This window comes from Budorcas taxicolor, chromosome 21 (assembly GCF_023091745.1).
Source record: "Budorcas taxicolor isolate Tak-1 chromosome 21, Takin1.1, whole genome shotgun sequence".
Lineage (NCBI taxonomy): Eukaryota > Metazoa > Chordata > Mammalia > Artiodactyla > Bovidae > Budorcas > Budorcas taxicolor.
The window spans coordinates 51,391,853-51,406,964 of record NC_068930.1 but is presented as its reverse complement, the minus strand read 5'-3'; the positions used below and the strand labels follow the sequence as shown (position 1 = coordinate 51,406,964).

The 15,112-nt window shown below is 37.4% G+C and overlaps 1 protein-coding gene across 1 annotated transcript in view; it reads right to left on the bottom strand.

The window, feature by feature from the left end:
* Nucleotides 1–15,112, bottom strand: part of MIPOL1 (mirror-image polydactyly 1) — a 245,496-nt gene that overhangs the window by 178,672 nt on the left and 51,712 nt on the right. Inside the window, exons 7-8 of the mRNA XM_052659936.1 lie at nucleotides 14,233–14,266; nucleotides 13,803–13,973 (exon numbers count right to left, since the gene is read on the bottom strand). Coding sequence (XP_052515896.1) covers nucleotides 13,803–13,973; nucleotides 14,233–14,266 — 205 coding nt within the window. The remainder of the gene's footprint in view (nucleotides 1–13,802; nucleotides 13,974–14,232; nucleotides 14,267–15,112) is intronic.

The window sequence follows — 15,112 nt, the reverse complement described above, 5'->3', positions numbered from 1 at the left end:
TCTAGATCAACTTCAAAAAAAGATGAAGAAAATCTTAAGAAAAAAAAAGCAGTCCTCAACAGCAAGAGGCAAGCGTAGAAAAATATGTATTTTCTACCCAACAAGCATATGAGACCAAAACAAATGTGATCATCTAAGATATATTGTGATCTCGAGCATATAACTTTCTAGAGAAAGTATAACTAATTAATGATGTAAAAATACCAGACTGATGATCGCTACTGGGGAACAGAAAGGGCATGGGTTAACTGCAAAGATAATGGGGAAAATTTCTGGAGTGATAACTAATGATATGCTGTGCTGAAGAATTCAGAGGACAAAGTACCGACTCCTGCCTTCATCTGAAATTCATAAAGTGAGTGAGGTGAACTGACTGATAGAGGAAAGGATGGATAACGCAGAGATAATATAACAAATCAAGCTTAGCAAAATACTACCGATTTTTGGATTAAGGATTTCAGGTGATGAGTGCCATACATTGAAAACATGTCATAAGAAAATGTTAGGGAAAAAAGGTTGCTATAGTAATCCTAAAGATTTGAGAACATAACTACATGGTTTCAAAATAAGTAAGACAAAAGTTAACCGAATTAAAAGAAGAAAAATTCATCATGATCATTTGATACTTTAAACACCTCCCTCAGGAATATATACAACAAGCAAAAATAAATCTACGAATACAGAACTGAAAGACATGATTAATCTACTGGACCTAAATGACACATAGAGAAAAAGACTACATTTGGCAACTGCAGAATACACAATGTTTTAGAATACACAGCACATGTAACAAATACAACTTGTTTTGGGGTCAGAGCAAAGTATCAACAAATTTCTAAGGACTGAAATAACCTAGCTTGTTTTCTTGTCTCCATGGACTTAAATTCCAATTTAATGACAAAATATCAAATCTAATGTTTAAGTGTTAGCAACATATTTCTAAATGACTCATGGATTCTAGGAAAAAAACCACATATAGAAAATAACAAACATTTTAAGGTATATAATAATGAAATAACAAACATATCAAAAACTTGTGGGATGTGACCAAAGTGGTATACAAAGAAAAATCACTAATTTTTATGAAAAGATCAATGGTTTGGAAGATTCTAAGAGGCCAATCTTTCTCTAATTGATCTTTATAGTCCGTGTAATTCTCATCAAAATACTAGACGATTTTTTTTCTCCTGAAAAATGACAATCTGAACAAAGGACCAAGAATCCAGAAACAAACCCACATACATACAGCCACCTGATAGATTAGAATTCACTGGAGGCAAGAGGAAAGGAGTTGATCTTTTAAATACATGATACTGGGTCCAGACAAGTAGATATTCATTTGAAGAAAATGATGTATCTGGAATACATAAAAATTAATTGGAAACCAATGAAGACCAAATGTGAAAGCTAAAATAATCGAGCTTCTATAAGAAAGCACAGCAGAACATGTTCATCACTCTGAGAAAGCAAGGAGTTCTTAAAGAGGTGACAAAATACATTAACTACTAGGAAAAAAAAAATGAGAAAATATACTTCATTAAAATTAAGAATTTTTGATGACAAAAGACAGCAATAAGAGAATAAAAATGCAAGTTCCAAAGTGTGCAAGCATTTGCATCCAAATTACATAACTCAATAAGAAAAAACAAACAAGTTTAATATTGGGCAAAAGCCTAACAGACACTTTACGAAAGAGGATATCAAAATGGCCAATAAATACATGAAGAGAAGATCAAGGTCGTTAGTGATTAAGGAAACACAAAGCCTAATGAAATGCAACTACATCTCGATCAAAATGATGGAAATTAAAATAAAGGTGCCCAATATGCTACTGGAGATCAGTGGAGAAATGACTCCAGAAAGAATGAAGGGATGGAACCAAATAAAAAACAATATCCAGTTGTGGATGTGACTGGTGATAGAAGCAAGGTCCGATGCTGTAAAGAGCAATATTGTATAGGAATATGGAATGTTAGGTCCATGAATCAAGGCAAATTGGAAGTAGTCAAACAGGAGATGGCAACAGTGAATGTCGACATTCTAGGAATCAGCGAACTAAAATGGACTGGAATGGGTGAATTTAAGTCAGATGACTATTATATTGACTACTGTGGGCAGGAATCCCTTAGAAGAAATGGAGTAGCCATCATGGTCAACAAGAGTCTAAAAGGCAGTACTTGGATGCAATCTCAAAAACAACAGAATGATCTCTGTTTGTTTCCAAGGCAAACCATTCAATATCACAGAAATCCAAGTCTATGTCCCAACCAGTAACGCTGAAGAAGCTGAAGTTGAAGAGTTTTACAAAGACCTCCAAGACCTTTTAGAACTAACACCCAAAAGAGATGTCCTTTTCATTATAGGGGACTGGAATGCAAAAGTAGGAAGTCAAGAAACACCTGGACTATCAGGAAAATTTGGCCTTGGAATACAGAATAAAGCATGGCAAAGGCTAATAGAGTTTTGCCAAGAGAATGCACTGGTCGTAGCAAACACCCTCTTCCAACAACACAAGAGAAGACTCTACACAAGGACATCACCAGATGGTCAACACCGACATCAGACTGATTATACTCTTTGCAGCCAAAGATGGAGAAGCTCTATACAGTCAGCAAAAACAAGATGGGAAGCTGACTGTGGCTCAGATCATGAACTCCTTATTGCCAAATTCAGACTTAAATTGAAGAAAGTAGGGAAAACCAATAGACCATTCAGGTATGACCTAAATCAAATCCCTTATGAGTATACAGTAGAAGTGAGAAGTAGATTTAAGGGACTAGATCTGATAGATAGAGTGCCTGATGAACTATGGACAGAGGTTCGTGACATTGTACAGGAGACAGGGATCAAGATAATCCCCATGGAAAAGAAATGCAAAAGAGCAAAATGGCTGTCTGGGGATGACTTACAAATAGCTGTGAAAAGAAGAGAAGCGAAAAGCAAAGGAGAAAAGGAAAGATATAAGCATCTGAATGCAGAGTTCCAAAGTATAGCAAGGAGAGATAAGAAAGCCTTCCTCAGCAATCAATGCAAAAAAATAGAGGAAAACAACAGAATGGGAAAGACTAGAGATCTCTTCAAGAAAATTAGAGATACTAAGGGAACATTTCATGCAAAGATGGGCTCGAAAAAGGACAGAAATGGTATGGACCTAACAGAAGCAGAAGATATTAAGAAGAGGTGGCAAGAATACACAAAAGAACTGTACAAAAAAGAGCTTCACGACCAAGATAATCATGATGGTGTGATCACTCACCTAGAGCCAGACATCCTGGAATGTCAAGTCAAGTGGGCCTTAGAAAGCATAACTACGAACAAAGCTAGTAGAGGTGATGGAATTCCAGTTGAGCTATTTCAAATCTGGAAGATGATGCTGTGAAAGTGCTGCACTCAATATGCCAGCAAATTTGGAAAAGTTAGCAGTGGCCACAGGACTGGAAAAGGTCAGTTTTCATTCCAATTCCAAAGAAAGGCAATGCCAAAGAATGCTCAAACTACCGCACAATTGCACTCATCTCACACGCTAGTAAAGTAATGCTCAAAATTCTCCAAGCCAGGCTTCAGCAACACATGAACCGTGAACTTCCAGATGTTCGAGCTGGTTTTAGAAAAGGCAGAGGAACCAGAGATCAAATTGCCAACATCCACTGGCTCATAAAAAGCAAGAGAGTTCCAGAAAAACATCTATTTCGGCTTTATTGACTATGCCAAAGCCTTTGTGTGGATCATAATCAACTGTGGACAATTCTGAATGAGATGGGAATACCAGACCACCTGACCTGCCTCTTGAGAAACATATATGAAGGTCAGGAAGCAACAGTTAGGACTGGACATGGAACAACAGACTGGTTCCGAATAGGAAAAGGAGTATGTCAAGGCTGTATATTGTCACCCTGCTTATTTAACTTCTATGCAGAGTACATCATGAGAAACGCTGGGCTGGAAGAAGCACAAGCTGGAATCAAGATTGCCGGGAGAAATATCAATCACCTCAGATATGCAGATGACACCACCCTTATGGCAGAAAGTGAAGAGGAACTAAAAAGCCTCTAGACGAAAGTGAAAGAGGAGAGTAAAAAGTTTGCTTAAAGCTCAACATTCAGAAAACTAAGATCATGGCATCTGGTTCTATCACTTCATGGGAAATAGATGGGGAAACAGTGGAAACAGTGTCAGACTTTATTTTTGGGGGGCTCCAGAATCACTGCAGATGGTGATTGCAGCCATGAAATTAAAAGACGCTTACTCCTTGGAAGGAAAGTTATGACCAACCTAGATAGCATATTGAAAAGCAGAGACATTACTTTGCCAACAAAGGTCCGTCTAGTCAAGGCTATGGTTTTTCCAGTGGTCATGTATGGATGTGAGAGTTGGACTGTGAAGAAAGCTGAGCGCCAAAGAATTGATGCTTTTGAACTGTGGTGCTGGAGAAGGGTCTTGAGAGTCCCTTGGACTGCAAGGAGTTCCAACCAGTCCATCCTAAAGGAGATCAGTCCTGGGTGTTCTTTGGAAGGAATGATGCTAAAGCTGAAACTGCAATTCTTTGAAGAGTTGACTCATTGGAAAAGACTCTGATGCTGGGAGGGAATGGTGGCAGATGGAGAAGGGGACAACAGAGGATGAGATGGCTGGATGGCCTCACTGACTCAATGGGCATGAGTTTGGGTGAACTCTGGGAGTTACTGATGGACAGGGAGGCCTGGCGTGCTGCAGTTCATGGGGTTGCAAAGAGTCAGACACGACTGAGCAACTGAACTGAGTGACAGCAAGTGTTAACCCTGGCAGCTAGAGAAGCTCTTACATTGCTGGTGTAAACTGGTAAAACAACTTCAGGAAAACGTTTAGCATTACCTATGAAAGCTAAATCTGTGACAGCTATTCTCCTGTGTATATCCCTGAATATGTTCCAAAAGTAGTGAATGTAAAGAACCACCACAGGACTTCATTCATAATAAATCAAAAAGAGAAACAACATCCTTTCTAACACCTGTTATTTTCATACAATAGAATGTAACACTATAATGAAAAAGATAAACCACTGATAACTGTAACAACACACATCACCATACTGGCATAAATAACACTGGATGAAGGAAGTCAGACACAGAAGAGTATGTAGCATGATTCCTTTTATATCAAGTTGAAAACATGCAAAATGACCTAGGTGTTAGAAGGTGTTAGAAGTGAGAGTAGTGACTACTCTTGGAAAGGAATTCTGACTAGGAAGAGGCATGGAGGAACCCTCTGGAGTGCTGCTTCTGTACTATAAAATGGGGTCAATATCCAGCAAATTTTTACTTAAGATTTGTGTTCCTTCCTATAAGTCATACATGATGTAAACTGTTTTGTTTTAATGCAAGTTTAGTTTTCATATCTATTCCTCTATCATTTTTCTTGTTTAGACCCTCATTATCTCTTGCCTGAATTATTACAATAGGATCCCAACTATTTCCTCAGCCTTGGACTTATACTACCCAATTTACTTTATGTAGTGCTGTCCAGAAATCTTGTTCAAGAACGTACTTTCCATATTACCAGAAAACTAAAAAACATTTCAGGAGACCCAACTGCCTAGAAAATAAAGTCTAAATTCCTGAGCATTTTATTCATCCAAATTTCCCTTGGATGAAATCTCAACATTTCTGTGTACAATTTTTCTATGAAGGCAATACAAAAATCTATATTTATTTAAAATGTTTATACTCTTTGATTTAGTATTTCTACTTCTAAGAATTTTCCCTAAGGAAATAAACATGGATGTACATAAAAATTTACCTACAAAAATGCTCCTGCTATGAAAAGAAGAGAAAAAACATAACTACCTCCCCAAACATCATATGAGTTCAATAAATCTTAATATAAACATTTAGAAAAATATACGAATATCTCACAAAATATAAAATCAAAGTGAAAAGTCAGGTTATCAAGTAGTATACATGGTGTGCATTGAAAAAAAGACAAAGGATCTGTGTATGACTGTCTCCGTTCTTGCTTCTCTGTACTTGTCCAACGTTATCTATAGTTTCAAAAAGTTGTAAAAATGTTGTAATAAGAAGAAAGAAAGTTATTAGAATAGATCAAATAACAATACGGTTCAGCAAGATGGACTGGAAAAAATGCACAGGCAAATAATTGCATGACAGACAGGAAAGCAAATTAACAACCTGACAGGGGAAAAAATTAATAAAAATTTTTAGCCACAATAATAATGTTAAACATGTCTCCTACTTTTCTTGAAAAAAATCAAACTCTAAATGTTATGATTTATTTTCAAGTATGAGTTTTTTGTCAAACTTCTAATAATTTAACAGATCATTATTTTGCATTTATTAGGAGCTAGTTATTACGTGAATTACAAGGGCTACAGAGTGAAAGCAACACTTAACAATGGAGAGATCTGGAAACTTGGTTATGCTTTCCTCTGCTAACGTGGAACATTACCACTGATGGTTACATCACTGGCCAGGAATCAGGGTTTGCTCTTCAAGGAGATTTGTTAAAGTTTATTTACACACAAACTGGGACAACTCCAATCATCCTGAGGGTATTTACGGGGGACTGGTTCCAGGAGTTCCTGCATATATATCAAGACCCACTGAAGCTCAAGGGCCTTATATAAAGTGCTGTAGTACAATAAATACAGTTGACACTTGAAAAACACCAGTATGAACTACACAGGCCCATGTGGATTTTTTCAACAAATATACAGTTGGCCCTCCTTATTCAGGGTTTCCACATCCGTGGATTCAACAAACCAGATAGAAATTTCCATCAGTGGTTGGTTGAATCCACTACATCTGCCAAACCTATAGACAGGGAAGGCTGACTGTATTTAAAATTATCACCTCTTTATAAATCTCCACCACCATCCACTGACCTTTAACACTGAGAAACTCAAAAAACCTAACATTTTCAAAAAGAAAAGGATGGTCACCTAATCTCCTAAATTCATCAACTTGCCAGCTCATGTGTCTATCCAAGTTCTTGACAGTCATCTGCTACGATGAAAGTAGTTTTACTGTTTCTATCAAAAGACAACTCTTCTACTTAAGTTCTAGATCCGCTCTCAATCTACTTATCTACTTCAAGACTTTGCTAAAGTAATACTCTAGTCTCTCCCTTAAGTTCATCTTTCCTTCTTTTCTGGTTCATTTCCATCAACAGACCAACAACATGCCTTAGAATCTCCCATTAAAAAAGAAAGAAAAGCCCACCAACCATTCACCCTTACCCTAAACATAAGCCCATTCTCCATCTATTGGCAATGTCTCTATTGCCATTATAGGGAGATAAAAGTCGTATACATTCACTCCGTTTAGTTTCTCACCTTTCATTCTTCCTCAAACCACTTCAATGTGGCCTCTGTCCTGGACAAAACTCTTGTCAAGGCTCTCAACACCTCCCATCTGATCAAATTTAAAAGTAATAGTCCCACCTTCAATGTGCATGACCCCTCAACACCATTCAAGGGAACTGATCATTCTCATCTTTTGCAAACACTTCTTCAGTTTCCTTCTTCATTTTCCATCATTTCTAGTCTCTTCATGGGCCCCTTCCACTTTGGCCAACTGCTAAATTGTTGATAGACCACAGGGTTTGATCCTAGGCCCACTCTTTCTCAATTATCTTTCTCTGGTTTCATCCAGAGTGACTTCTTTAATTATCTGTATGCTGATGACTGCAATAGCTAAGTGAATACTCAATACTTCCATCTGGATTTCTAAGAATCATCTCAAATATACCATATCCATCAAAAATATAAATTCCCTCTGGAAATACACTGATCACCTCCCCCCACCCACCACCTAAACTTGCTCATCACAAAAATGAAAGCAAATAATCTACACAGCATTCAAGTCCAAAACAGACTCAGCCTAATTCTTCCAGCTCCCTTATGCCCCAAACCAATCTGTCTTAAAGATCTACTCGCTATACTCTTGAAATATTTTTCAAATGTATCTACTTCTCCAAATCTACACTTGCCCCTATGAACTAGCATCAGTTTCATCTCTGGCTTGGACTATTGCAACAGCCTTCTCCTTCAATATAAGACACAAATTTTAGTGCTTACCAGGCCACATAAAACCTTACAAATTTGTCTGCTGCCTATCTCTTCTACCTCATCAGTTGCTGGTATCTTCCTTGCTCAGTGCTCTTCAACCGTATTTAAGCTTGGAACATTTACATCAATACCTTAAACACACAAAGCATGTTCCCTTACACAGCACATTATTGATGTATTCTTTCTTGATGGAATGTTCTCTTTATAGATTAGCATGGCTGGACTCTTCTCTTTCAAGTCTCAATTCAACTATTCACCAGACTTCAACAATTCAACAAAAGGACTGCCTTGATCACCCAATTTAAAGTGACAATCCTATGACCAATTGTGGTCACTCTCCATTACCTTTTTATTTTAATAATATCACTAACTGAAAATACTTCATTCGTTTGTTCACAATCTTTATTGCCGTAATAAAACATAGGTTCCATAAGAGTAAGAACATTCTATCCCTGGATTGGGACGATCCTCTGGAGGAGGGAAAGGCTACCCACTCCAGTATTCTGGCCTGGAGAATTCCATGGACTGTATAGTCCATGGGGACACAAAGAGTTGGACATGACTGAGTGACTTTCACTTTCACTGAGTCCCCCAACACAAAGATATAACATGTCCTCAGTAAAATGTGGATGAATAAATATTTCAATAACTCCTTTTAGTTCAGTTTATCTTGAAATACATGAGGAAACAGTGGAGACAGTGTCAGACTTTATTTTTTTGGGCTCCAAAATCACTGCAGATGGTGACTGTGGCCATGAAATTAAAAGACGCTTACTCCTTGTAAGGAAAATTATGACCAACCTAGACAGCATATTAAAAAGCAGAGACATTACTTTGCTAACAAAGGTCCGTGTAGTCAAGGCTATGATTTTTCCAGTAGTCATGTATGGATGTGAGAGTTGGACTATAAATAAAGCTAAGCGCAGAATAATTGATGCTTTTAAACTGTGGTATTGGAGAGAAGACTCTTGAGAGTCCCTTGGACTGCAAGGAGATCCATCCAGTCCATCCTAAAGAAAATCAATCCTGAATATTCATTGGAAGGACTAATGCTGAAGCTGAAACTCCAATACTTTGGCCACCTCATGCGAAGAGTTGACTCATTGGAAAAGACTCTGATGCTGGGAAAGAATGAAGGCAGGAGGAGAAGGGGATGACAAAGGATCAGATGGTTGGATGGCATCACCGACTCAATGGACATGAGTTTGAGTAAACTCCAAGAGTTGGTGATGAACAGGGAAGCCTGGCATGCTGCAGTCCATGGGGTCACAAAGAGTCAGACGTGACTAAGTGACTGAACTGAACTGAACATGTAATAAAATGAAATTGGATCCCTATCTTACACCATTCACAAAAATTAACTTGAGACAAATTAAAGACTTAATTGTAAGACCTGAAGCCATAACTCCTTTAAGAACTGAACTGATCTTGAAATAGATCTAAAATATAAAATAGCTAAGCTCATTCAATTCATTAATTCTTCTGTTTTGTGCCTACACTGTCCTAAAGACTAATAAACACAGATAAAGGACAGTTCCTACCTTCAAGTTAGGTGGGAAGATAGGCATAAAGTCAATTAACTGTACTGCAGTGTGACAAGTAGTATAATAGGATATAAAGTAAAATGTGGGCACAAAGCAGATATTTATCAATACTGTGCCATGAAAGAGACCTTTATGGAAGAGATAATATTTAAGTTGGCTATAAAGCAGTAGGGGATGAGACAGTAGCAAGTGAACAGAAGCATGTGTCAGTGAGAAGGGGAAATACACTTAAAGGTACAAAGAGTTACAAAGCAACAGATCACCTGTACTTGTGGTAAACTGTTCAGCAGCCTTCTTAGAATTTATTCACTGTAATCCTGTACTGGATTCACATCTTCCACTTAACTAGTTTATTTTTCATTTTGCTAGAGCTTATTGCATGCTATATCAACAGCTTGCAAGCTATAGAGAAGGAGGAACCTGACTAGTGAAATGTTTAGCTGAATTTCTTTAATTACCCTGATACTCCATGGTCCTCCCTCCTTTTTACATTTGTCAACTGTGGACCTAAAAGATCTCAGGATCTATAGTTTTCATTACAGCATTTGACAGAAGTAAGTAACTATCAAAAAAATGTGTTAAATTATATGTTGGTTAAAAAGAGGCACATAAATGTTTTAAAAATATTTTCAACAACAAACACAATAAAGAAAAGTACACAGATGAAAAAGAGTTACTACTGAATTTAGGGATTTGGAATGACTCTTTTCCAGAAAATAAGTGATGAGTTAAGATTCTCTGCATGGTGTTCAGGTAATAGAAATTTATGATCACTCATTCAGCCTTGATAGGCCAAGATGGAAAATTAACAAGTAGAAGACAACAAAGGAAAAGGAAACTCAGGGAAAGGACACTGAGACACTTGACCTGGGGAAAGAGAAAACAGTGCTAATTAAGATGATATTTCTGTGGTATTCTTTCCAAAGACTCAAAGTCTCATTCTAACCATAAGAAAAAGGTATAGTGTCAGCTTTAGTCCGAAGGCATGAAAACCAGGAAAGTCAATGATGTAAGATTCAGATGTTAATGTCATCCAGAAACACCCTCACAGACACAATCAGAAATAACGTCTAACCAAAAAGCTGGACACCCCATGGTCCAGTCAAGTTTTCACATAATTAGCATACTATTCCTGGAGTTCTGGCTAAATTAGACTGGTTCTAGGCTAGTTTTGATTTCCCAGAATATGCATAGATGGTTAGAGCCTGGCAGGAGAAGGCTTCAGGCCTCACTGATAGTTGTAGTCCATAGAATAATATTATATTTTCATTGACTGGAACTCAGCTGGTACCCAGTGTAGTAGGTGAATGGCCTAGCTTCTGAGCACTAAATAAGTAAGGCATGGGAATGAAGGTTGGGGTATGGACTTTTGCCAAAAGGGTTAGGGGGTTGGTATATAAAATATATCCAAAACACAAAAGCAAAAACTTTGTAATAAAGATTTGGAATATAGCAGGAATAAAGGAAGAAAGCGGTCAGTTCTCTACGTACATGGATGTTTTAGTTAACAAAATAAATGATTTCTAAAACATCCTAAGCTGGAGTTTATACCTATATTTGTTGTAAGCTCAAAAAAAATAGTTTTGACTCTCTCTTTTACAATATAGGGCTTCCCTGGTTGTTCAGACAGTAAAGAATCTGCCTGCAACGTAGAAGACCGGAGTTTGATCCCTGCACTAGGAAGATCCCCTGGAGAAGGGAATGGCTACCCAGTATTCTTGCCTGCAGAATTCCATGGACAGAGGAGCCTGGCAGGCTACAATCCATGGGGTCACAAAGAGTCAGACCCAACTGAGCAACTAACACTTCACTTTTTTTTTTAAACAATATACTGAATGATCCAAGATTGAATACACTTGGTAGGGAACAAAATGCTAAAAAAAAAAAAAAAAAAAAAAAAAAAGTTGCTCATTTAAAAAGTTTAAATTGAAATTTTCCCAATTCTAATCTGAAGATAAATGATAAATGTCAGATTTCCACATTGAGATAGAATTATTTGCAGCAGAACAGTGCTCCAGCCAAGAAAAAAGAAAGCTAGATTAAAATTTTAAAATCATGTTTAAGACAACAGAAGACTGCTGCTGCAACAATGATTTGAGCAGCTAGAATTCTGAAGAGGGTTTAGCTGGAGACAGGTGATTGGAAGATCGGAAGTTGTTTTTTCCCTCCTAAGTTTTAAAGGCTCAAGGAATGGGCAAGAGGCTGAGAAATCAGGCTGTGACTACATAGAGGACTCTGGTTGGAGAACAGAGAAGTCATCTAAGCCTCTGGCATTTATGCAGGGCTGAAGTGACAAAATTAGAGATTTGAGACTCGTTTCCATCTCAGATCATTTGCTAAATCCCAAACTTGTACAGGGCTCGAAGTTAAAGAGCTAAGCCCTAAGCCCGATGAAAAGAATACTGGCATTTCCAACAGTCTTATAATGCTGAGGAGACAAACAACAGACTAGAGGATTCTCCAGGAGTAGGTCCCTAGTGAATACTCAGCTCTCAGTTTAGGAAGCCTCACCAAAAGCACAGGGGTAAACCACAGGTAGACCAAGATGTGCCAAAACTCACCCAGCCTTCAAGGATATACTAAAGAATGTCAGATACTGATAGAAATGAGCTAATAGGAAATATTTCATGAAGTATAAAAGGGACAGCTGGTTATGTGATAACCTTAAACAAGCAAGAAAAGAGGTCCATTAGTGTGAAATAGAGAAGCTGTCCGCTAACAGAAATATGTAAGAAAGATATAAAGTAGAAAAGGCGGAGTATATGGGTGCCACATTCAGGTAGGCCAGTCAATGATATGATGGAGACAAGCAGAAATTTCTCTTTCTATTGGTAAGAAGAGGTTGGATAGTTGAGGAGAAAGGAAGAAGATAAAGGAGTCCTCCAGAGGGGGAGAGTGAGTGGACTAGCAAAAGGCAAGAAGGTTATCAGGCAACACCAGGGGTCTACTTGAAGACAACTGTCATAAACAGTTGAGTCATCAAATGTGTGTGACAGACTCTTGCCATATAAAGCTTTGAAGGTATAGAACAGGCAGAAAGTTAAATTTATAAAACTTAGGTTTTGTTAGGTGAGCAGGACAAAGGAAGAGAGTCAGGACAACTGAGGTTATCTTACATGCAAGCAGGAGATGATTATGGTGACCCAAGGAATCTAAGCTAGATAAAGAGAGAAGAGAGGACATGAAGGGGTTAAAGGAAAGGAAACGAGGTGATAAGATCGATATCATCAGGCACCAGTAGAGCTGAAAATTTGCTAGAGTTTTAGAGTAGGCCGGAAAGATAGTAAGTGGATGCTTGAAATTGAGACTGATAATGACCAAGAATAAGGTATGATCATAGGGTCAATAGCAGAACAGGTAAAAAGCATCTGGAAGACTGGAGGAGAGAGATTCAGAGAGATGAGATGGCTACTGAAAGAATCATCCACAGAGATATTTAAATCACCAAGAACTGTGACAAGAGTAAGCTAACGAAACAGACAGTAAAATAGATCCTAAAATCTTTAAGAGATGAAGGAAGCTATATGGGAGTGTATACACGACTGCAACAGGAGTGTGTAATGGGTGGTACAATCTGATGCGTGGGTCTCAAAGCTGGAGGTGTTTAGAGAGAAAAAAGGAACAATGATCTGAAAGCACTAATCGAACAAGCCTCCAAGGCCAGTGGCCCAACTGCTGGGGGAGGGAATATATTCACACTTGAGAGGACTGCAGGGGAAACTGCATCCTCAGGGTGGTGATCAGGTTTCAGCTGGAGCAGGAAGGTGTAAGTAATGTTCAGAAAAGAATACCCTAATAATTTGATTCATTTATCCATGTTTACTAAAAGGCACTGAATTAGGCACTGGGAATAAAACAGTAATAAAGACATAATCTCAGCCCTCCCAAAACTGTGACTCAAGTAAGAAGTCTCATATAAAAGCGATTACTTTAAAGAATTGAACTAAATTTTTATAAAAAGCTAGCAGTTTTATTAAGAAATGAGGATACATATATTTGAAGAATGATATAACAAAATATGTGATTATCTTAATATAGCTATAATTAATTAGCTATATCTTATATAGCTAATCATTGTGGTATTAATTATAAGCTAAAAACTAATTTGAATTAAGAATAAGTGGGGGGAAGTCATTTTTTAATGTAAAGAAAGAGGGAAAAATGGTAGACAGCTTTTTACAGATACATGCAGGTACCTGAGACAAAGCAGCATCTCGTTCTTCAATCACTGCGTTCATTTCTTCTGCAGTTATTCTCTTTTTACATTCCTTGGTCTTGTAGATTCTATCCACAATTATAGCTCCATTCTTCTGAATAGCTACCCCTGTGTCTGCATTGTTTATTCTGTTCAGTAATTCCTGTAATGTCTACCAACACCATTATACGTTAGTCAGACATGAAGTTTTAATATATTTTATTTAATATAGGGTTTTAATTAATAGGCACATGTGAATTGTAAATTGACTGAGTGAAGTTATTGAATTTTCATATTGCAGCAAAGATGTACATTATTAGTGTGTCAATTCTTCTTTTTCCCACATCTTAGTTCTTGAAACCCACTCAATTGAACTTAAGCCTCTAAGATATAAGACTGACATCAAGAAATCTCCTCGGAGAATGGCTTACCATGTCATTTTCTTCAGGGTTAATATTTTCTAGCCTAGAAAAAAGGGACACAGAAAGCCTGATCAGTAGCATTTCCTTAGTGCAGCAAAATGAGTTCGCTTTTTAAATCTTTAGAACCTCAAGTAATTTCATTCGACTAGTCTTTAGAGTCAACCATGACACTGAACATATTAAAGTGCCACCTGCTCGACTCCATCTTTCAATAATGCTCCATCTCTTCTGCACTGACTTCAGACTGTTAAGTTATTAATGTTTACTGCTATATATGACTACAAGGATCAATTGTTCATATGTGCTTAGATGAAGAAAGTTCCCCAGTGATAGCAGCACTCATTCTCATCATTATATTTATTTCTGGACTTTCAATTCTTACCAGAAACTGTATTTCCTCTCTTTTTTGGACATCATCACAAATAAAACAAGGCAAGTATTTTTACTACAAGTTTAACAATGTTCCCTCAAAAAGCAACAACAAATAATTACCACTAAATTTGACCTGACAATCTCCTGCTGCTACCTATTTGGTAAAACAAATACACTGTATAGAAATGCTGACCAAAACTGCGCCACATTTTTAGATATCTAATATTATTTTCTGCATAACATAGATAGAATTATTCAAATTAAGGGCAAAAAAGGTAAACTGGTTCCCGTCATAAATGCATTTTTGTCTTACAAGAGTCATAGTGCTGGGGGAGGATGGGATGGGAGGTAGGAGGGAAGCTCAAGAGGGAGGGGACATATGTATACCTATGTATACATAGGTATACTATGTTGATGTGTGGCAGAAAGTAACACAGTATTGTAAAAGCAATTATCCTCCAATTAAAAATAAATTTAAAAAAATGAAAAAAGAAAACAGTCTTAGTGCTCACTGAGA